At 35.6% G+C, this 24,812-nt stretch overlaps 2 protein-coding genes across 3 annotated transcripts in view; one reads left to right on the top strand and one right to left on the bottom strand.

Moving 5' to 3' along the window:
• The window catches only part of LOC126739433 (uncharacterized), a 279,994-nt gene that overhangs the window by 126,069 nt on the left and 129,113 nt on the right, over window positions 1–24,812 (bottom strand). The window lies entirely within an intron of this gene.
• Window positions 15,057–16,801, top strand: LOC126739418 (putative nuclease HARBI1). The gene is made up of 3 exons (XM_050445098.1): window positions 15,057–15,383; window positions 15,443–16,015; window positions 16,259–16,801. The coding sequence occupies exons 1-3, from the start codon at window positions 15,363–15,365 to the stop codon at window positions 16,772–16,774; spliced, it is 1,110 nt and encodes a 369-aa protein (XP_050301055.1). The 5' UTR covers window positions 15,057–15,362; the 3' UTR covers window positions 16,775–16,801.

Here is a 24,812-nt window from a genome sequence, read left to right as displayed (position 1 = left end):
GTACAGCCTGAAGTGTGTAAGGGAGTTTGTTGTTTTTTCTTGGTACGTTTCCTTCGTCTACCACCCCGCCGGAAATTTGGTAATTCTTATCGCTAAAAAATCCCTAATGAGGACATGTAAATAGAAAAACGAAACCCTGAACAAAAACAAACCGGAGTATTACCCCGTCAGTAACTCCCAACCATTCCTGAACGCTATTTGTTTCCTCTCGAGCATACTTTCAAGCTCCTTTTGAGAAATCGAAGCTATTAGTAAAGTCCTCGAAACAGACTTCTCCAGTATCTCAGGCGATCCGGGCTCCATTTCTCTCCATCGGGGGGCCCGCCGCCGTTTTGTAAACGAGATTATATAAACTCCGTTCGGGAAGTTCGAGATTTATGACCCCGACTCTCACGTACGTAAAATTTACACGATCTAATGATGATTTCGAAACGATATCGGTGAATAATCGCGGTGTAACGTGACTTAAACGGAAAGCTTAAAGGAATGGATTTCGATTCGGTTTAACAAACAAAGAACGTATAGAGTTACCGAAAACTTATATTATCAAAACAAATTTGCGAAAGGTCGGGCTCGGAAATGTAAGCGGCAACCCCCGACTCCGGTTTGAATTAGGATAATATAACGGTAGGAATATACCTTTATTGTCTTTGTAATTTATATGGGAAAGATAAATAGTCTCGTTAATTCTAATGTAGATTTTATCACAGGTTTAAAGTTAGCAATATGGCATCTAGAAAATTAAGTGATAGTTTCAGTTATCAATCGTATCAATCATAATATTGCCTCGATTGGAAATATCAGGTGGTTGAATATAAAAGAATTAAATCCTTTTTATCTGGAGAATTAAATAGAAGTCTTGTCTGCCTATAACATGAATAACTTTATCCCAATGTAGGAATAAAGTTAATTGGAATTTTTTTTCTCTTAGGGCTTAGGGAACGTTTTTCGAGCAAACGTCAAAATTCATCTGAGAAACGTTGCCTTGGTGCGGCGTTTATTTAACGTTTCTTGTCAAGATTTAATTCTTCAGTACTAAACGACATTCATCTTTATTAGAAATACTTCAAAGACAGTTATTTTTAAATCGCAAGTTATATGCCATAACGTGAATTAAGCGAGAAAACAATGAACATCTTTAAAAAAATGGGTCCATTTTGATTACTGGCATAAGAGTTATATTAAGTTTTTTTTTATTTTTAATTCTGAGACGTAAATCAACTTAGTGGTAGTTACTTGGAAGCGTCATCGACCATTTATTTCTCAGGAAGTGTCTTTAAAAAATCGAGTACATACCGCCACATATCCGTTTTAAGAATTTAGAGTAGATATAACGTAGATAGAGTAGATAGTCAGCTAGATTTTTGAGTTGGCACATGCCTCAATTCTTGATCCTTGGTGAAATTTTCATTATTGCCATATCAGTTTCTCCAAAGTTCTTCATCAACTTTCGTCTATTTTTGATCCAAGCTATATTTATCGACGAATCAAGCAAATAAGAACATTAATTTTTGAAATTTTAATGTTAAAGCCACCTTGACTTTGTTCACTAAATAAGTAACAATAACTTAATCGTAAAGGAATCCTAGGGAATTCCTAAAGTTTTGGTAAGTGAAACCTTGGATTTGGAACACAAACGTTTTCCATATATTTGATATTTTTTTATCCAGACTTCACACATAAATATGCACCCGTATCGTCTCGATTGATGTGATTATGTATGTTTGATTAATACGAATTAGTCCATAAGACCTACAAGTTTCTAGTTCTACTAAACTAAATAAGATATCTTCAAAATGGTATTAGGCTATTTACAGATTCTCCTTATTTGAATGTGGTCAGATTTATCACCTAAGTAGAGGTAACATATAAAAGTCGTGGCGAGGATTATCTGCAACTATTTGCAAAACATCAAAATTTTGATAATTATATGTTTTATATAATTTGTAAAACATACTTTCCTAAGATAATCCTAAAGGACCTCAAATAAAACAGATTTTGTTCAAGAAGAACTGCTGATCTTTCGGCTTTGATTTAGGCCATCTTCAGGGACTTGAAATGTACAAATTACAGTTTACAATTTTACAACAAGCAGTTTTATTTTTTCTCTGAATATGTAATGTACAGCTAGTGTTAAAAAATGTACATACCTATTTCTATTTAAAAATCCAGCGAGGTTCTTGATTGGAACTTTGGAAAAGTTTTTGATTGGTTCTTGATTGGAATTTGACTTTGAAGATGGTAGATAGCAAATTTAGTTTTGATCGTATCTTAATAAGTCTCTCCTTATATTGATGGCTTAATGTTATGTTTATCAAAAAAGATTGTATAACGTCTTGACAGCCGCAAATATAGTAGCTCTTAGACCCGAAAGACGGACCCCAGCGGCGGACGCACTTCGCAACATCTCGGGACAAACGTATAAAATTGTTAAATGTTCCAGAATAATGTTTTACCTAACAAATAAGGAGCGCTCGCCGCTAGGAAACTTGGAAGAGATTTTGGAAAACAATGATGAAAGACGGGTTCCAAGAAATTTAGATCAGAATCGCAACAATGGATGAGCCTTAAACCGCCTCATTTTAATGTTTCTACATTATGGAATATTTATCAGCATCAGTGTTCAGCAAGAAGTTTACGACCATTTGGTGCAGCATTTGGAGATGCATGATGGCCAATCACATTTGAACATGTCGACCACATTAAATAAAAAAAGTGCCAAAAGTCAGGAGAGTCCTTGCAAGAATTTGAATTTGAATGATTGCAGGTTTAGTTCGACTGGCTTAAGCAGATGTCTAGAAGAGGGTCATGAAAGGTTTGGCAGTTCAAGCATTCCTGGATGAAATTCGTAATGGTGAAATGAGGTTGGCCTTCTTACTTTTACATGAGAAGACACTGTCCAGGAGGCGTTAGTTCCGATCCGAAAAAACCGAGGAAGGTCGATTCGTAGAGGCGATTGTCGACATGTATTCGGCAAACCTCAGTGAATAGCTCCCAGGTTTTCTCGCTGAAATACCATACGAAGGACTGCAAGTACTGTCAACAGGCAGAGGAGAAAGATGATCATTTATAAAGATCCCCTATCGTGGACGATACTTGGTACCTGGCAAAATGAAGGTCTAATAAAAGACCAAGAGGAAGATCCCGATATCTATACAGTCCTAAACTGGATAAAGGAAATGAAGAAGCCAACTTGGGAAGATTTTGCCAAGTATTCTTCAACTTCAAGTGATATTAGGTATAATAGGACTCCTTAGTTTTGAAAAATGGACTCTTGCAGCGGAAAATAGTTGACCACGACGACAAAGAGGAAAGAAGTTCAAATCGTTGTGCCTAAAGGTCGGATTTCGAAGTTTCTAAAGGAAAGCCATGCTGGTATGTCAGGAAATGCGTTGTGGCAAGTAATGAGCCGCAGAAAAAACAGAAGGTTTTGATGCGCCAGTACAATGTGGGAGGTCCCTTTTAAAGGATTGATATTCGCGTTGCCGACCCGTTTTTTAAATTAGAAGCAGGGATTAAGTAAATCTTGGTCAGGATGGACTACTTCAGCAAATCGGTTGAGGCATACCTTCTCCCAAACCATGAAGCCTCTATATTGTCACCGACACTTAAGTAAAATAATAGATCTACCGATTTGTTGTACCTTTGGAGCTACATTGGGACCAGGGACAAAATTTTGAATCTAATTTAATTCAGAACATCTGTAAGAGGCTTGAAATGAAGTCTACTGCATTAACATTCTCAGTTGGAATGCTGGATTGCATAGAAAAGAACAAACATTTCTCTTTAAAAAAAATCACTTCGCGATCCTAGATGAACAATGAAAAATTATGCTGTGCCCAAGCAGTATTGTCCTTTTTACTCTTGTAACTGAATTTGCTCTAGTCTGCCCAATATAGCTCTTATTTCAATTACAATATGGAACCTCGTAAAGTATATTAAAATATAGGTTTTTACGAATAGTATTTCTTTAATTTAATACAAATAAAGACAATTATGTAATGGCGTCCAGTTCAAAACAAACCACCCTTAATAACTTCTTAAAAAAAACACGTTAATTTAGATATACGGGGGACTTTTAATTTTATATTTGACAAAGCTCTGTCAATCACCTCCCCACCTCCAGCTAACCCCACTTTGATATATCAAATGGGAACCCCCATCGTGTGACACATCATTGTAAGCAGCATTAAAATGTTTATGCAACAGTGCCCAAAAAAATGCTGATTTACCAGTGAAGAGTGACCAAAAATGTCTGGGAATAATGGATATTTTATCGACCTCAAAATTTTGGGTTTCAAATGGCTACTCTAAGTGTGATACATCATTTTAAAGAGCATAAAATTTCCTATCCCATTTTTTATATATCCCATAAAATTTCCTATCCAATTTCCTATCCCATTCAATTATCAATTCCAGACTTAACACCACTATATGACCCACCCTTGACAGTATTTAAAAAACAAAGTTTATAAAGCCCCACCTAAAAATATTAATAATTTAAAGGATTAAATTATTCGCGAATGTAAAGATATTAGCGGACAAACACTTGCCACTGTTCGTGAGGAATTTCAAAACAGACTTTATTATTGTCTCACGAATAACGGCGCACGTAACAACTTGTGAGCACTTAACAAAATAAATCTTGTGAACTGATTAAATTGTTTATTTTTTAAACACTTTTTTACAACCTTACTATTTATAAGTCTAAAACATTTTTTATACATTGTTGGGTGGTAGTATATATGCTCTTCAAAAATTGGTTGGACAAATAATTGATGTAAAGAACTAATTTAACAAAATTAGGAGTACAAAGAATTCAGCAAACCGCTTTGTCAATAATCAACTAAGCTAGCTTTATTTTTTTTTTTTTTTATTTAAGGGAGAGTTGGCTAATGGTGCGCGGTGGGTAATCGTGTGCACCATGATATTTTGTATTTCGCGGGCTATCCGAAACGCTAAACCAGTGCTGCTCTCTGCAACGGAGTGCCTAAAATGTGTGCGCGACCGTTGGCGCTATTAGTGTGTTTACGATCGTTTTACGATCGCCATACGTGTGTTACCGATTGAATTTTTCTTTGTTTTTTATAAGTTTTCGGGGTCAGAAAATAAAACGGTAAGTCCATAATTTTTGTCCAATCGTTTTACATTACTTATATTTGTAAAATCTAGAGTATTGTGAATATTTAGGCACTTTTAAATCATACATTGTTTATATGTTTTTGGCCACATCATGTTTTTATAAAAGACAATAACAAAGGGGTAATAGTGCGCAGAAGTGCACGATTCCCCTTCAAGTAATTAAATGCTAAGAAGTAATAGTACTAAGGTACGTGCGCCAAATATTGCCATTGTTCCTAATATCGCCACCCCTCCTTACTCAGCCAGTATCGAGACTAAAATTTAGATGGCAGCACCAAAAGTTAGTTTGATTTGTTTTACCATCGAAAGGTTTAGTCTATGTCTTTCGTCAGACGTAGGAGCACGCTATTTGTTTTTCTTCTCCGCGTTATAAACAAGGTCACATTTTACGTTGATTGTAATACAATCTAACCTTATATTTTCTGGATTTTTTTCAATAAGCACATGTAAGTACATCCAATGGTTCTTGAATTATAAATTGCTTCAATTATTTTATATGTGTTTCTAGGTTATGTATTTTTTTTCTTTACGTCATTTGTTCCTAATATTGCCATCACTTACTAATATTGTCAGTGGCAATATTAGGAAGCTATGGCAATATTAGGAACAAAATATAATTTTTTTTGTAGAATGCCAAGAAAAAGAGCTCAGTGGTCAGAAGAAGACCTACGCTCAGCGTTGCAAGCCATAGGAAATGGAATTTCCATCAAAGCTGCTGCCAAGCAATACAGTCTACCTCGTACAACACTAGGCCTTCATCATAGAACCCAAAATTCTAAAAAAAAAGCTCGGAAGGTCACCAGTATTATCTACAGAACAAGAAAATGAGTTAGTGCAAAGAATCCACAGACTAGCTGAGGTAGGAATGCCTATAACAAGCAAGATTTTAATAAAAAGTGTATTTTCTTATGCAACAGCAAAAAACATTTCAAATCCGTTTTCTAAAATCTCGAATAGGGCTGGTAGAAAACGGCTCAAGTTATTCTTAACTAGGCATCCGGACGTATCGAAACGAAGAGCTCAACAAATGAATATGGCGCGAGCCCAAAAAATGAATAGGCCAATCGTTGATGGCTACTTTCATAAGCTAAGAGAAACCATCGAAAAGCTAAAGTTATTTGACAAACCAGGTAACATTTATAATATGGACGAAAAAGGGTGCAGATTGAGAATTCATAAGCAACCAATTGTTTTAGCCAGAAAAAGGGCAAAGCGCGTACATTTAACCGCACCCGAGCATGGGGAAAATGTGTCAATTGTAGGTTGTGGAAACGCACTGGGTCAATCAGTACCACCTTTTGTGCTTTTTAAAGGACAAAGGTTAAAACCGGAATGGTCTGATCACTTGCCACCTGGCTCAAAAGCAATTGTCACAAATAAAGGAAGCATAACATGTGAAGCCTTTATTGTATGGCTTACTCATTTTTCCTCATTCAAAAATTCTGGCCCAATACTACTAATATTCGATGGGGCTAAAAGTCACCTTGATATTTCTATAGTTGATGCAGCAGACCGCATGGGCATAACTTTATTTTGTCTTCCAAGCAACACTTCACATGAGTTGCAACCCATGGATAAGTCTGTATTTAAAAGTTTTGAGACGTTTTGGGATCAAGAAGTTTTGCAGTTTTTAATGATAAACCCTGGAAAAGCAATTACGAAAATGAGGTTTGGAGAAATTTTTACTCCCGTTTGGTTCAAAGCGATGATTCCATCAAACATCATTTCTGGTTTTAAAGCCACCGGTATATATCTATTTAGACCAGAGGCTATACCTGAAGAGGCTTATGCACCAAGTTTGATCACCCACAGAGAAGAAAACGACGTAGTAAATAATTCTCAAGGTGTATCAGATGTCGTGGAAAGTTCTTGCAGGTCAATTGAGTCTGCAGACAAAAACAAAGCAAGTACAAGCGGGTATCAAGTGTCAAAGAAAACTGTTGCGGTTCAGTTCGCAAACGCGAGTACAAGCGGATATCAACTACTAAAAAAACCGCTTCAAAAAAGAAAGAAGAGTACCGTTTCTAGCACAGATACCGAATCACTATCGGATTTTAGTCTTGACGATGATTCACTTGACGATATATCCGATGAAAATGAACCTTTGGTAAATTTGAAAAAAAAAAGTTTAGAAAATAAGTTTAGTCGAAACAAAAAACAGACTACACAGACTAAGAAACTTAACACCAGGGCTATTGGGAACTATGAAAGCAGCGATGACGATGAAATACCATTAAATAAACTTATACAAAAACAAAAAGATGTAAAGAGACTAACTAAACTGCCACAAAATAAAAAAGATGATACCATCACAGAGGAAACCATAAACTCTAATCAGAATATGGACTCAACAACCGACTCTAAATGCTTAGATACTTCGTTTAAAGATATTGGATTGCTCATTACCCCCGAAATCAAAGTACCTACAATAAAAAGGAAGCCGGCTTTAAACAGTAAAGCCCAGCAAGTTACCAAAGATCTTTTCGCGCCAAAACCAAAATTGGATTCAACCAAAGTTGTCAGAGAAGCAAAGAGTGGTCCCAAAAAGAAATCGAAGGAAAAATCAGAAGAACCGAAAAAATCGTGGTTTTGTTTTCTTTGTAACCCCTGCCGGAAAGAAGATATGCGCTTGTGCATAGTTTGTTATAAATATGTTCATGAAGTGTAGGCCTAACTAAAAATGACAAAGAAAGGTTTATTTGTCCTTACTGTTCTTAATTTTTTTTAACTGTTTGTTCTATCTTTAATCTGTAGTTCCATAATGACTGAAGATCGCAATAAGAAAGTTTACTTATCTTTTAAGTTATCAATTTTTGTTGTCTTAGAATAATTTGTTACTTTTTCTGTAGTTGCCACCCCATGTCAATATTAGGAGGAATTCTGGTGATCCCAATATTGCCATTGTCGACCCCAATAAAAACTTACATTAATTTAGTTTCTATTTAGTTTTTGGATTTAAATAAAAAATAATGTTAGAAACAATGAATTTTTATACCCGTGCGAAAAAATTGTACTCACCTATTAATAACAGTTTAAGAATTACTTATAACTAAGCGTTAAGGTGGCAATATTTGGCACACTTACTTTATTTAATGTTTTTAGATGCCTAGAAATTACACGCGAAAGATTGATATCCTTTCTTATACGACGGAAACCCTGCAAAAAGCCCTAGATGCTATAAGGACCGACGCGACGGAAGAAAAATTAGGGAAGTAGGAAGATCCTTTAAAATACCAGAATCTACCCTTAGAAAAAAGTTGTTGGAAGATGATCTTAAACTACCTCGATTGGGCCCTAAAACTGTATTCTCTAAAGAAATAGAGTGTGAATTAAAAGATTATGTTCTGCTACTTTCAAAATTGTTTTTTGGGTTGACACCTGATGGTCTAAGAAGGCTTGCATTTAGGTATGCAGAACAAAATAATATTATTCACAACTAATCGAGAAAAGGGACTAGCTGGCAAAGCATGGCTTTATGGATTTCTAAAAAGATTTCCCGAGATAAAACTGCGACAGCCTGAGGGCACGAGTTTAAATCGGATTTCATCTTTTAATAAAGAATTTGTAGAACTATTTTATTCTAATCTTAAGATTCTTATGCAAAAGTATAAATTTCAAGCAAGCAGAATATTTAACATGGACGAAACAGGCATTACAACGGTTCAAGCTAAATGTCCGAAAGTTTATGGTACCAGAGGAGTAAAAAAAGTGGGCTCTGCTATATCTGCTGAAAGGGGAAGGACAATAACTGGAGTTTTTTGTATGAGCGCTGCAGGGAATTACACCCCCCCCCATGCTCATATATCCCTGAGTAAGAATGCCAACAACTTTGTAAAAAAATGGACCTTTAGGTGCCTTGTACAAATGTCTAAAGAACGGTTGGATTAACTCTGAGCTATTTGTTAAGTGGTTGTCTCATTTTGCAAAACATGCAAAGCCTACTGCATCTGATCCTGTCCTATTGGTTTTAGACAACCATTCAAGCCATATTTCGATTTCGGCTTATAATTTTTGTAAAGGAAGTAATATTAATATGGTTTCTCTTCCTCCCCACACCTCAGATCGTCTTCAGCCATTGGATCTAACTTTTTTTAGTCCACTTAAAAATGCTCTCTATAGAGAATACGATCTTCATTTATCTACTTCTGGACATCAAAAAATAAGAGAATATGACGTATCTGAATTATTAAACAGAGCATTCATGAAAGTCGCCACCATGGAGAAAGCTGTCCCAGGGTTCCGCACTTCAGGAATTTATCCACTAAATCCAGACAGACTTAGTGAGGATGATGTTACCCCTTCTAGGCAAAACACAAATTGCACTGTTGTTAGCAGCGACGAAATCACCCACCCTTATCCAGACCAGAAGCTAATGTTTCATTGCCAAATAGATCTGAACCAGAAGAAAAGGATTCTTTGCCAGAGGCTAGATAAACATCATAGTCAATTAAAGACTATAACAATCCTCAGCCAGGTACATCGAAAGAGAACTCTTTCCTTTCTATGGCTCCTATACCAACAAAAAAAGTTATTAAAGGAGTTTAAAAAAATGCTAAAAAAAAGCAATCTCAAAAAATCCTTACAAGCACTCCGGTTAGGGAAGAACTAAAAATCGCTGACGAAAAGAAGAGAGTAAGAGAAAAAAACTTAAACAAAAAGGAAAAAGGAAAGTCACTCCAAAAGAAAACTATAAGAAAATGTTTTGAAGAAGAAACACAAGATACAAAAACACTTAAAGGAAAACGAAAAAGAAAGAGAGAGGCCACACCTGAGACATCCGATGATTCATTGGAAAATGAATTGTCTAAGATATGCGACGATGATGAGTTAGACAATATTGATAAATTTAACTTCATGCCGCTTTCGCCAAAAACTCCCTCAAAACCCAACGAGATATGTTGTATTTGTGGAGAAGTTGTTGATACCGCTGTATTATGTGTGCTTCTTGAAACCACGCAGCCTTCACGTCTGCTGATACTCCAGAAAATTACATCTGCGACTACTGTTTAAATTAAGGCTTTATACTGCCGTTTAAATATTACTACTAAAAAAACTACTTTAAATGTTAATATTTAAAAATAAATAATTTTTTAAAACAGATATTTCCTACACACGATTACCTAACCCTTGCGCATCATTGCCCGTCGGGACGGGTAATTATGCGCAAATGGTTTTTTTATTTTTGTTTAATTTTATACTTGCGTAGTAGATTTTTTTAAAATAACATTTTACATATATATACATTAATAAGTAATACATCTCATACCATTTTTAAAACTAATTTATATGTTATAGGCTCACCACAAATACAATTTTTGCTTAACTGCGCACCATTCCCCAACTCTCCCTTATTAATTTTAACACTTTTAATTCTGACCCACTTAAGAGGATTTGCATTTGTGGGCAATTATTTTATTGCTTCACTATGGGTACTTGTGTAAGTTAGCTTTATTTCTATAATTGTAATATGCTGTACTTATGTGAAATAAACTACTTCTAGATTGAATCCATCGAAATTCGAGGCCACACCGTTAAAAAGTATACAATTTTACCAACCCAAAGAACTTGTTTGTGGACAACATTTGATATAACGTTGTCCCTAATAAAATCCTGACTATTTAGGGTATATATATTATGTTCTTTAAAAAACTAAAAATCTCAAAAGAGCCCGTTTTTAGAGATTTTCTTAAAAAAAAAGACACTTAAATTTAATGCTCTGCGTCAAATTATAAGAAAAATAATACGGTTGTTCAATTTTTCCTTTAAAATAAAAATTAATCCTTGAATATAATATCCATTTTAAATCACTTCCGTAAGTATAAAAATGGCGGTTTCAGCAACTCTCGAGCTGCGAGGCGTATCACCTTTCGGCACTCGGGTCTCCCAATAACCTCAGAAATTGAATATTTATAAAATTTATAATGGCCTTAAGGCTTATATACGAAGCGGGGTGGATCGTGAAGTGTGCTCTCGCGAAAGCCGTTGACGCACATAACACCCCATCGACTATGCTGCTGTGGCTTATAGGAGTGTGATATTTAGGAGTAGATATATATTATAGGTGCCTTGCCAAGTCTTTTCAATGGATTCGAGGATCGGGCTTCTTATCTAATTCCGTTGAAATTTTTGATATTGCCAATATCGTGTCTTTTATCGTGAAGGCTCCAGAACAGTGGTCTACCTAATATATAATGAACCCTCGCCACTTCAAATCTATATAATAAATAGTAGGAAATAAACGCAATGTAAATAAACGTTTAGTGTGTACGTGTGTTGACGATTTATGTTGACGTGTATCAGTTGACGTTTTTTGTGTTTTTATTCACACCTAAACAAATAGTAAAACGTTACAATATTAAAATTAACTCATATTATTGAAGCACAAAAAGAAGGCAAAAGATAACTAAAAATGTCCATATTAAAATTAGTAATACTGGACGTTTTGTATACTCGGTTCGTAGAACTAAAATTATAATTGAACTTGCTCATGTATGATTGTATACTGACTGGCAGGTGTCTTGGCGGTGAGAAGATTCATTTCATTTACATCGACTTCTAAAAGGCATTTCATAAGGTGAATCATGAAATCTTACTTTGTAAACTACTTAGACTTGGCATATCGAGTTCCCTTTTGGACTGGTTGAGGAGCTACCTTACTCGTAGAACTCAAATTCTGCGGGTTAACAACTTCACGTCTTCTTCCTGAACAGTCTCCTCAGAAGTGCCACAGGGGTCTCACCTGGCTCCTCTGCTGTTCAACTTTTTCAATAATGATATCAAAATATGTTTTGACCACAAGTTGACTGAACAATAACAAAAATGGCGGCCTGTAGGCAGGCGCACTTTGGTATCCCGTAAGTGGTACCTATAAAACGATATTATCAATTTTGGATTTCGTACCTAAATAAATTTAGGTTGTTAAGGGCTAGGCATCAGGCATATATAAGGGTTCTGTCAAAAGTGTCAAGAGTAGCGTCCCTTCAACGTCAAAGGTCATTAATCAAGGGTGTGTTTATTGCGAAGTGTGTTTAGTTGTGTTCTCTTGCGTTTTATTGTGTTCTGTTAGTGTTATTTCCAATTATGGCATTTTTGCGAAAAAGTAAATATTTGGTGCAGTTAGAAAGCAGTGATCCGCATATTGCGATATAATGATAAAATAAGGGTGGTAACCTGTGTTGACCCTTTTGCTGGTGGAGAAACAACAAACTTTTTTCGATTTTCGATGATCGAAAGATTTTCCAAAAGTAACCGCATTCGATATTATTTCTTATCTTGTGCTGACCCACAGCTTATATACAAATGACCAGATGAAAGCCTACAAAAGTTTGTCTGGCTATAAATATTTTGAATCTACAGGGTGTTTCAGAACTATGAAATCAAACTGGGGGTTGTTCAGTGCAACAGAAGAATCCATTTGAGTATAGGAACCCATGTCCAGAAATGCGTCACTACGCCACTACGGCCCTAAGACGCGTTAAAATTTATAAAAAACATTAGTTACCTAAATAGGATCAGCTGCATTTATTTTTACCTTTTGTACATGATACCATAACAACAATTGTTTAAAATCAACGCTTATCAATGTCATGTTTAAAAATTTTATAGCTTTCAATTTTTATTGCTAATGGAAAACTTTACCAATCAAGAATTGGCGGATATGCATTTGGCATACGGAGCAACAAACTACAATGCACAAGCAGCATCGCGGTTGTATCATGAACGTTATCCCGAACGACAGCATCCTGGATACAAAAAGTTTATTGTGGTTCATCAGCGGCTCGCTGAGACAAGCATGTTTAAGACCAAGATGCATGATACTGGTGTTGCTCGAACCGTAAGAACGGTCGAATTTGAAGAAAAGGTGCTTCAGCGAGTTGCTGATGAACCAAATGAACCATCAAATAACATACGTGACGTCGCTAAGAATATGAATAAGAGTAACGCATCTGTCTGGCGAGTACTACACGAGCAACAACTCCATCCTTACCACTTCCAGAAAGTTTAAGGTATGACTGCAGCCGATTATCATCCTAGAGTTCAATTTTGTCGATGGCTTCTGGATCACATCATTGCACAACCAAATTTTGTACGATATGTTTTGTGAACCAATGAAGCCCCTTTCACAAGAGACGATATATTTAATAGTAGGAATAGCCATGTTTAGGATGAAGAAAATCCTTATGCAATTTTTCCAAGAAAACATCAGAATCGTTGGTCTGTCAACGTATGGGCAGGCATTGTTGATGATTATTTAATTGGGCCATACCTTCTACCGGAACGGTTAACAGGACCTATTTATCTGCGTTTATTGGAGGAAGTTCTCCCAGAACTCCTTGAAAATGTTCCACTAAACGTTAGACAGCAAATGTGGTTTCAGCATGATGGAGCGCCGGCTCACTTTGCTGTACAAGTCAGTGGCGAAGCGTCAACTTTTTTTTCGGGTAGACAAACAATAAAAATCGTTAATTAGAAAAAAATGTGTATTCAATATTATTCACTTTAATGAAATAGAGAATGAAAGCGCATGAAATATTAACTCAAAGAGAAAAATTATGTAGTGATATAAAAAAAAAATAATTACAACTAGCAAAAAAAAAGTAGATAGATACAAAATAAATACTACTTGCAAAAAACACAACATAGGTATAACCATAACTTATAAATCCATAATATCCATTATTTTAAAATTAATTAAAGACAAATAAAAACACAACTAAAATACAATTGCCAATATCGAACAGTCGTTCATAAATAACCACTAAAATATCCACTTAAAAAAACCTTTTCTATACACCCAAAAATAAAAATACTAATTACTAAATTACTAAAGCACGCGCCCGCACCAAATGCCAAATGCAGATTTATCAAAAAACAAAACTAAAGATGTATTGCGGCCGACCAGATCAAGCGTGTCCATAAACAATAGGCCATAATAAAATAGCTGGTCGACTTCGATAGACAAAAGCTCGAATGTCTTTCCCGCGAGTAAATTTTGCATACGTAATAGGCTGAATACTGATGCGGCCGGACCTCTGTCACCTGCTTGAAGCGTATTTGATTGGATTAGGTGCTCCAAATTTCGGAAGACAAATATCAGTGTGTCTTCCTGGGACTCGTATACATGAATTGGGTATCATCCCTGCATTTTTATTTTAATTGGTGCGTCAGGCAGGGCCCGCCTTAGATATTAGAGATAGATAGATATTATAGCCGTTTAGATACTATACAGGGTGTCATTGAAATGGTGTAAAAAAATTCGGGGGGTGATAGTACTCCTAAAAATTTTAAAAAAAGTTCCTATAACTATAGGGTGGAAAATGCATATTAAGGGAGTTAGGGGCACTGAAAGGGTAAATTTAAAAAACGGTTTTTTGAAATTGTAGGCTTAAAAAACGAGATAAAATTTCGAAAAAAAATCCTCTGCCATAAATTTTGACCCAAAATCAAATGGTGATACTGAAAAATAATTTGGAAAATCGGAAAGGGTAGTTTTTGCAAGGGTAGGGGGTTAATTCGTGAATAACTTTTTTTAGGTTATTTTCTTCGCAACGTGGGTTCATTTTTTAAAAACTACATACTTTTTCCTACAAAAAAGGTACTCCTGTTGCACATCGCCCAGAACGATGGTTTTCGAGAAAATTGAAGGCAAAAAGTTTGCTCTGATGGGCTGCTAACTGGTTAAACAACATAAACTTATGAAAGTTATGGGGTTTCAAAAGTAAACAAGTAGTTATTAAATAATTAATTGAAAAATCTAAATTTCATGATTTTTAAAACATCGTATTGCTTTAAAAAAACAAAATAAACCAATTACCAAAATTCCTTATTAAATGCATACTTATTTGATTCATTAGCCTAGTTTACACCGCGAGTACCAAATATTCAATACGCGGACCCAATCCCCTATTCTCAAACTCAACGTGCGCGAGTTGACAAGTTTACACGTAAATTATTCCAAATTGTGACTTTAGCTTTGTTTTGGTTCCGATTTTGGGATTATTCTAGAACTGCGCAGAACTCGTTGCGCCGTAAAGTAAAATCCGGAATCGCTCCCGTTTCAATTCTGCATGGTATGGAACCCGAACGCTTGACGCACTGACAGTAAACAGCTGATTCTGATTGTTTATTTACTAAACACAACTTTTTGAAATTTTGAATATTGCTAATTGCTTTGGTTTTGGACCTTTATATTTATTTTAAACATTAGGACTGGAATAAAAATGAATGTAACTGCATTAATAGTAGGTACCTAGTTAATTTTTCAAAGATTTTTTTTACACAATGTATTTTGGCTTATTAGGAGGAGCTTTTAACATCTAGCGATACATCAGCTTCTTCTGACGATTTAGAGGGTGTTTTGGAAGTTGTTATACCAGAAGTGTTGCAACATAGGCAGAAAAATGAAAACTATGCCGAGAGCATAATGCCCATGTATACAGAACAAGAATTCTTAGAGCATTTTAAAGTTCCGAGACTTGTGGTCATAGAGCTAGCTAGAGACTTCCAGGAGTCTGAATATTATCCTAAAAAAGACACCGGATTTTTAAGAATTGGTGCTGAAAAGTCAATATGTATTTTTATTTGGTACGCAAGTCATGAAGCTGCCTCATTTAGAGATGTTAGTGACAGATTTAATATTGCTATAAGTACGTTACATGTTTTAATACACAATGTAACTTACTTCTTAAGTAATAAGTCGAAAGAGGTAATATGCTGGCCAACAGAGAACGAAAAAGTTGTAATTGAACAACAATTTTTGGAAATGGGTTTTCCTGGTGTGCTTGGGGCTATGGATGGGTCACATGTTAGGATTGACCAACCTAAAAATGATCCAGAGAGCTATTTGAATAGAAAGAAGTTTTATTCCATTCAGGTAAGTTTTATGGTTGAATTTATACAAGGCATTAGACAGTTAAAATTATTTTTCATCCACTCGACCATCATTTCAACCTAAAATGACAGTCAAAAATTTGTGCATGTATTTTTTGACTTTGAGAATGTCATTTTGGGTTAAAATGATGATTGAGTAAACCCAAAATAATTTTGACTGTCCCATTCCTTTTTGGCGACAACAAGGTTTTATTTGACAATTAACTTAAATGTTTCCTTTTTTCAGTTTCAAGTAGTCTGTGATTCAAGCCGTAAAATTAGAGATGTGTTCATTGGCTTTCCTGGGTCGGTGCACGATGCAAGGGTGTTTAATAATTCTCCACTATTTCATAGTTTACCCGAAAAATGTGGAGAAAAAGTTATCCTAGCAGATAGTGCCTATCCTTGTCTACGCAATGTTTTGACACCATATAAGGACAATGGTAATTTGAGTGAAATTGAAAAAAATTTTAATATCAAATTAAGCCATTGTCGCATTGTCATCGAACATGTCTTTGGAATTTTAAAACAAAAATTTAGGCAGCTATACCATCTAAAACTTAGAGATGAGACATTGATATGTCACTTTATAAGAGCCTGTTGTGTTTTGCACAACTTAACTTTAAATCTAGAGCAGGAGTTGATTGAAGAGCCTCAAGGAGCTGATAAGATTCCACCTCCATATGTTGGAGAAAATATTGAGGAAAACATGGCTGGCAACGCTTATAGGAATTACGTAGCTGCCCTATTATTTAATCATTAAAATAAATAAAAAACTGTTTATACTTTATTATGCCTTTTATTTTTGTCAATAAGTGTATTTTTGAGTTGTCTCACAAACAAATGGGACACACTATTATATATACATACATATAAGTATTATGAAATAAGCAAAAGAAATAATTAACAAAAATTTACATTTCCTAAGTAATATTTTTAACCAAAAAGGAAACACACTTTGCTAATCTTAAGACTATGGAAAATACAAATGTGTACTTAAAACTAATAAATTTCTCACAAAAAAATATAGATTCTTATAAGTATAGCTGCCGCATTGATATGGTCAACTGTATAAAAACCAGCTTCCCACCTGCATAAAAATTTAAATTCCATGTGCATAGTATTGTCTAAGGCATTGTTTGACATGTGGAATGCTGATGGTTTTTGACAGGTGACCAAATTATTGATTGAGGCAATTATAGCTACCTTACAATTAAAAAAAAAACTTAAACTCATTCTGGAAAATAATCTTAAGAATTTTAAACAGCCTTTTTGCCTTACATAAGGATCACAGTTTTTTAAATTAAATCACAAAGCGTTCCGCCTTAAGATTATAGAGGTAATAACATAAATATATATTATTAGGTTCAAAACAAATGCAGGTCTCATATAATGGGGTTACTAAGCACCTAGGGTTCAGAGAATACATTTCATGACTGCTTTATTTACACTATATTGATATTATTCTTGATGACAACACTTACTGTAGGTATTTTAAGATTGTTATTGTTTGAAAAGGGTGTTATGATGGAAATTATGCTTTTTACCCTATATGCAAAGGAACCCTATTTTATGGCACCTATTACTGGGTATCTTCAGTGTCTTGCCTTGCTTCCCAGGCCAGGGTATTAGTTGATTGTACCAATAACTGCAGAATATTTGTTCTACGAACCCTGTCTTCATGTTTTGCTGCTTCCAACTGTAACCTTCGTTCATCTCTAGCTGACTTCTCATTGTAAAATTTTTTTAGGTCATTCTTCATTTCTAATAAAATGTCATTTCTTTTTTTGTAGCTAGGGGTACTGCGTCTTACCGATTGTTTTCGCACTTGTTTTACAGATGGAGTAGATACAGTCGCTGAAATATTTTCCGGGATCTGCAATACTGGTATTTCAACAGGTTGTTCCATGTTAGGGGTATTCGAAGGTGTACTACGAGGTGTATTACTTGGAGTTATAATACTAAGCTGCTTTCTCTGACTGCTGAAAGAATCACCTCCTTGATTTTCTTTATTTACATGAATTTCTGAGTGAATTTCAGAACTACTAGAAAGTAAAATAGTAGGAGTAATGTTCTTCTTTTTTCCATAGATCTGGTCAAACTCTTCTTCATATTCAAAAATTTTGCGTGACCTGCCAGTTTTGTTATTGTTATCAATAACTTTTTTATAATTTCTTTCAAGTGTCTTCCATCGGTTCTCACATTTTGAAGCACTTATGGTCATTTTAAATGTGTTGGAAAGTTCTCTTGCAACAATTTCCCAAAGGCGTTTCATAGACTTTACTTCAAAGGAACCTAGTCTTGCCTTATATTTTCTATATATTTCAATTAATGCCAATGTTTTCGGCCGTGAATTTAAAAATTGATCTGCTTCAGTACATTCACTTCCTTGCATTGAAGAATATTCAATTATTTCTTGATGGATCACTAAAATTGAAAAAAAAAACAATCCGTTAAAGAGTTACTCTTTATAATCTTGTGAAATTAAAATTACTTACTATCTTGATCCATTTGAGAATACATATTCCAACGTTTTATTTTAAAAAACTAAAACTTAAAAAAAATCAATAGATAATTCTTAGGTTAAGTGAAATCTATCTACAAGAAAAACAATAAACAAAGCATAAAAAAATACTTATTTACTTCTTCTTCTTCTCAAATTTGGTGAAGTCGGGTAAAAGTGTAAGGATATATTTTTTGCGCATGTGCGAACTGCCTGATTCTGAATTGATCCCTACTCTCGAGCAGGGATTTTTGGACGATTCTAGAACAATTCTGAACCGGTCCAAAAAAAAACCAAAACACCAAACTTTCAATTCGGAATCAATTCTAATTTAACCAAAACGCATAAAACAATCTGCGCATGTGCAAAACAATTCTAGGACGATTCTAACAGGAACCAAAACAAAGCTTTAATAGGTTTGAGAATATGTAGAGGTTTTTAGTCCGCGTACTGAATATTTGGTACTCGCGGGGTAAACGTAGCTATTGAAGGTATGCGGTCTTATCACTTTATTTATTTTGCATGTACGCAAAAGAAATGTTCTGGTTCATAAATATTTTTGTCAGTTGATTGTTGTTGAAGTGTGCGTAAACGTAAAATTTCACAAATTATGGAATACCCTGTGTGTGAACTGGCAGATATGCATTTTATTTATGGAAGAGCAAACGGAAACGGTCTTTTGGCTAAGCGCTTGTATGTCCAAAAATATCCAAATCGCAGGGCACCTTCTCACCGGATATTTGCGAGAATTCATCAGCGCCTAAGAGACACAGGTTCATTTGGACATAGAAACCAAGACCGTGGCCGTAACTTGATGGTACGTACACCTGATGTTGAGGAGCGCATTTTAGCACATGTAGAGGAAGATCCGGGGATATCTGTAAGGAGAATTGCAGCGCGGGAAAACGTGAGTCGCCATTCTGTGTGGATGACTCTTAAGACTCAACTCCTGCATCCGTATCACATCCAAAGGGTACAAGCTCTTGCTCCGGCAGACTATCCCGCTCGAGTCATCTTCTGTCGTTGGTTATTAAGAAAACAGGTACAAGAACCCCTTTTTTTGGCAAATATTTTATGCACGGATGAAGCTGGGTTTACAAGAAATGGAATTACCATAATACACATCACTGGTCCGATGAGAACCCTCATGCTGTTGTGGAAAGTCGACACCAAATTCGATTCTCAGTTAATGTTTGGGCGGGAATTCTTGGCGATAGACTTATTGGACCATTTTTTCTACCCCCGAGGTTAATTTGACACCTTTTGAAAAGTCGCTTGTTATTTATAATAATAAACATTTTAGGCTAAATGGTCAAAGTTACCTTAATTTTCTAATACATGATCTACCAGCACTTTTGGAGGAAGTTCCCATAGCACAGAGGCAGATCACGTACTTTATGCATGATGGTGCACCAGCTCATTTTCCGCTAGCGGTGAGGAATCATTTAAACCAAGTTTTTGAGAGGCGTTGGATAGGACGTGGTGGTCCACAAGCTTGGCCAGCAAGATCACCAGATCTTAATCCATTAGATTTCTACTTCTGGGGCCACTTGAAAACTTTGGTTTACTCAGTGCCGATTAATACTGAAGAGCAACTACGTCAACGCATTATCGACTGTTCCAATCAAATTCGTACAACCCCAGGGATATTCCACAGGGTACGCAGATCATGGAGAAGAAGAGCAGATGTCTGCATTGAAATGAATGGTGGTCACTTTGAACATTTACTATGAATGAATTAAGAAATGCATTATTTTAATAAGGAATTTTGGTAATTGGTTTATTTCGTTTTTTAAAGCAATAAGATGTTTTTAAAATCATAAAATTTAGATTTTTCAATTAATTATTTAATAACTACGTGTTTACTTTTGAAACCCCATAACTTTCATAGGTTTATGTTGTTTAACCAGTTAGCAACCCATCAGAGCAAACTTTTTGCCTTCAATTTTCTCGAAAACCATCGTTCTGGGCGATGTGCAACAAGAGTACCTTTTTTGTAGGAAAAAGTATGTAGTTTTTAAAAAATGAACCCACGTTGCGAAAAAAATAACCTAAAAAAAGTTATTCACGAATTAACCCCCTACCCTTGCAAAAACTACCCTTTCCGATTTTCCAAATTATTTTTCAGTATCACCATTTGATTTTGGGTCAAAATTTATGGCAGAGGATTTTTTTTCGAAATTTTATCTCGTTTTTTAAGCCTACAATTTCAAAAAACCGTTTTTTAAATTTACCCTTTCAGTGCCCCTAACTCCCTTAATATGCATTTTCCGCCCTATAGTTATAGGAACTTTTTTTAAAATTTTTAGGAGTACTATCACCCCCCGAATTTTTTTACACCATTTCAATGACACCCTGTATAATAATAGTAAGGAGAGCGACTACGTTCTGTGTTAATTTTTTTTTAATTTTAATTCAACAAGAATTACATGAAATAATTACGTAATAAATTAATGACAAATAACTGGATAATTTTGGGTAGACAGTGTCTACCTTGTCTACTCGTACGCTTCGCCACTGGTACAAGTACGCGAGTATTTGGCTCAGCGGTTTGGGCACCGTTGGATTGCCAGAGGTGGAGCAGTTTCTTGGCCTCCTAGGTCACCCGATTTAACGTCGCTCGATTTTTTCTTGTGGGGACATGTAAAGTCTTTAGTCTACGAAACTCCAGTAGAATCAGAGCTAGGCTTAATTGGACGAATAACAGCAGTTGCACTGAACAATCCCTAGAAGTTTGATCCCATAGTTCTGAAACACCCTGTATATGGGTTTCAAATTGTTCTGTAAGAAAAGTTGGAGATTTCACTATTGTTACTGGAAAGGTAAATATAAAAATGCTTCTATATATTTTTATTTGTCTTTATCTTTAAATAAGCAATAGCTAAAACAGTGAAAAAAACTCTTTTATTTTGATAGTTGAAGCACTCACAGAAAATGAACGAGCGTGCTTTTGATGTGTGGGTCATAACTCAAGAAGTTGGAGGAATTCACTCAGGACATTGCACCTGTATGGCGGGTCATTCTGAAGTCTGCAGCCATATAAGTTAGAGAGTCTAAGACAAATAGTAAAAAACATGGCATGCACAGATAAATTATCTACCTGGAATGTTCCTGGCCAATCAAAAGTACCTATGGTTAAAATAAGTGAGATGATGCTAAAAAGAAGAAAAACCGAAGACAGTTTAACTGGTTCGAGCAATATTCCACCTGAAGGGAATGAACTAGTGAATTTCCTAGAAGGTGTGATAAGTGATGGTGATGATATTGTGCTAAGCAGAATTTTGCGGCCATTTTGTACAGAACTGCCATTTCCATAACCTTTTTTTTCCTTAAACTCTTTCCTCTGTTGAAAATGATCAGATATTTCTAATAAAAAAGCAAATGAGAACACAAAATAGAATTTTTCGTTTTAAGTTTCGAATTTTCGCCTCTTCGCTGATAACCTTAAGTTGTTCAGGAGAGTGGCATGTCCTGATGAATGCCGGGCCCTTCAGGTTGACCTCAATAATCTGGAAAATGCCACGCTTATGGTATGGATCTCAACATCTCCAAATGCAGTCATCATATTTTCTAAGCCAAACAGTGATGTTACCTTATTTATCATATTAAACAATTCTTTTGGGATTTTGGACTGCTACATGATTCTAACCTCGAAATCTCTAGTTGCTAGGATTCATTAAACATAGTACCAGTAGTTTTAATCACACTACCTCCAATAAAACACTTTACTTTGCCTTTGTCAGAACACACTTGGAATATGCTTTCTCTGTCTGAAGCCCAAACTATACATTACATATCTACCGACTGAAAAGAGATCAGCACAAATTTTGAAAGTAATTTACTACAGGTTTTACAATGATCAAGAATTTCTTAAGAAGACTCTCTATCTAGAAGAAAGCAGACAGATTTAAAAATGTTCTATAGGTTAGTCCATTTAACCATAGATTGTCCATATCTCTCTTCACAAATCACTTAACATGTACCATCTCGCAATACACGTTCTAGCCAAACTTTCTATGTACCTTTTTACAGGAAAAATTATGCTAAAAATTGATTCATTCCTCAATCATTAAAACTAAGCAATAAAAAATAAACATGATCTTGATTTCTTTCAACCTTTGCAGCCTTTTCTGGGAGTTTTTATCTGGTCTTTATTTATAAACTACCGTAAAACTTTACTACTTTGGCACACAGGGTAACTTTGGCAGAGCGTGCGCGCCTTTGTTTATATTAGGCTTGTTTGTCTAGTTTTAATATTCAGTGTCCGAGAGTTGTTCAGACAGGTCGGCATGTTCCGCGGCGCGAAATATGGTGCGATTTATAGTAGGTTGCCTGGATCGAGGCCCTATAAAAACTACACGGAACAAAATTTAGCGAATGCATTGCAAGCTGTTAGGGAAGGGAGGATGTCACAAGTACGAGCTTCCAAAACATGGAAAATACCTAGAGGCACTCTTCAGAATAAGCTGTTTGCGAAACATGAGGGTCGTGTAGGTCACCCCACCATCCTTACCCAACAGGAGGAGAGGCTAATTTCAGAGACTATCAACCAGGTAGCAGATTGGGGTTTTCCCGTTACTGTTTGTGATGCCAGAGAAATCGTGCAAAAATATGTTACAAAACAAGGCAGAAATATTCCTGGATGGCCCAACAATAGACCAGTACCCGACTTTATTGAAAAATTTATTACCAGAAATAATATTAGCATTCGATTGGCATCTAATATTAAGCGTGCACGTGCTTCGGTTGGGCGCGCCGATATAATGGAGTTTTTCGATAACATTAAACCTGTTCTGGAGTCCATTTCTGCGAAACAAGTGTTTAACTATGATGAGACTAATTTCACAGACGATCCCGGGGCCAAAAAAGTTTTAGTTCGTAGGGGTACTAAAAGGGTTGAAAGGGTTCAAGAACATTCGCGTTCAGCAATAAGTGTAATGGTCTGCGGAAGCGCAAATGGAATCCTAGTACCACCAATGGTAGTCTATAAAGCCAACAACATTTACGAAAATTGGACTGTTGGTGGCCCTCTAGGGGCAGTTTATGATAACAGTAGCAGTGGATGGTTCGATATGAATCTCTTTGAGGTATGGTTTTTTAAACTGTTGCTGCCCCACGTCAAAGAAAATTGTAATAGTGAATCAGTTGTTCTTTTAGGTGGATAACCTAGCTTCACACTTTTCTCCAACCGTGGTAAAGGATGCTAAAGAAAATAATATTTATATGGCTCCTTTACCCCCCAATTTAACTCACTTTATGCAGCCTTTGGACGTGGCTTTCTTTGCTCCCATGAAAAATAAATGGAGGGCTATTTTAGATGATTGGAGAAAGACCAGTCGCGTAAAAGGCACTCTGCCTAAAAAACACTTTCCGAATCTTGTGGATCGCTTGTGGAGATCTCTACAGAAAAGAGTAGAAGACAATTTAAAATCCGGATTTCGTGCCACCGGAATTTGTCCATATGATCCGCAGCAGCCTTTATCCAAATTGCCAAAAACTTTTGATGCATCTACGAGTGCTATTTTGAATGATAGTTTATTAGAGTTTCTTCAGGAGAGACGTGGACAGTCAAGCACTACCCCTAAACGAAAGCAGGGACGAAAAATTATTCCCGGCGCAAAGAAGTCGATTGTGAAGAAACTAAAAAGGAGCAAGACAACGAAAAACTAATTGAAAATGAAAATAATGACAAAAAGAAGATTGCGGGAAAAGGGAAAGGCAAAGGAAAAGCAAACATTTTTAAAAAAGCGACATTAAAAGATGTCAATTACCATCATCCTCAAGTACCCACAATGAAGACGAATGCGGAATTTGTGCTGCTTATTGGTCTGGTTATACTGGACCAGACTGGATTCTATGCAATGGTTGTTTTAAATGGATCTGTGGTATTTGTAACGAGGGATCCAAAGAAAAATATTATACCTGTGAGGCATGTGAAGATGTTTATTCATTAGTATTTATGTTATTTTGATTTAGTCCCTTTCTTTTACTGATGTGCCAAATATTAGAAAAATATTTTTTGTTAGTTTTTAAGTGTTTTGTTTATTTTGTTTAAGAATATAGAAATTTCATTAAAAATATTGAATGTTTTATTTAAAAACTAAAAAAAAGCCTAATTTGGTACCAAAGTAACTGGAGGATGGGTCTACATTATGTTTATTCACATTTCCGTTTGGGTGCCAATGTAACCCCAAACACGGGGCTACTTTGGCACCCACCTTTTTAATTTTTTTTTCGAAAACGGGTTTATTGTAAAAACCCCATTTTAGGGCAGGTTATAAGTATGACCCGTATTGTT

This window comes from Anthonomus grandis, chromosome 8 (genome assembly GCF_022605725.1).
Source record: "Anthonomus grandis grandis chromosome 8, icAntGran1.3, whole genome shotgun sequence".
In the NCBI taxonomy this organism is placed as follows: domain Eukaryota; kingdom Metazoa; phylum Arthropoda; class Insecta; order Coleoptera; family Curculionidae; genus Anthonomus; species Anthonomus grandis.
The sequence above is the reverse complement of the archived record's forward strand: the minus strand, read 5'-3'. Positions and strand labels throughout refer to the sequence as shown.

Coding starts and splice junctions, on each gene's coding strand:
- LOC126739418 (XM_050445098.1), top strand. CDS start 15,363: ATGAATGTAACTGCATTAATA. Junction 15,384..15,442: donor TGAATGTAACTGCATTAATA/GTAGGTACCTAG, acceptor TTGGCTTATTAG/GAGGAGCTTTTAACATCTAG. Junction 16,016..16,258: donor AGAAGTTTTATTCCATTCAG/GTAAGTTTTATG, acceptor TCCTTTTTTCAG/TTTCAAGTAGTCTGTGATTC.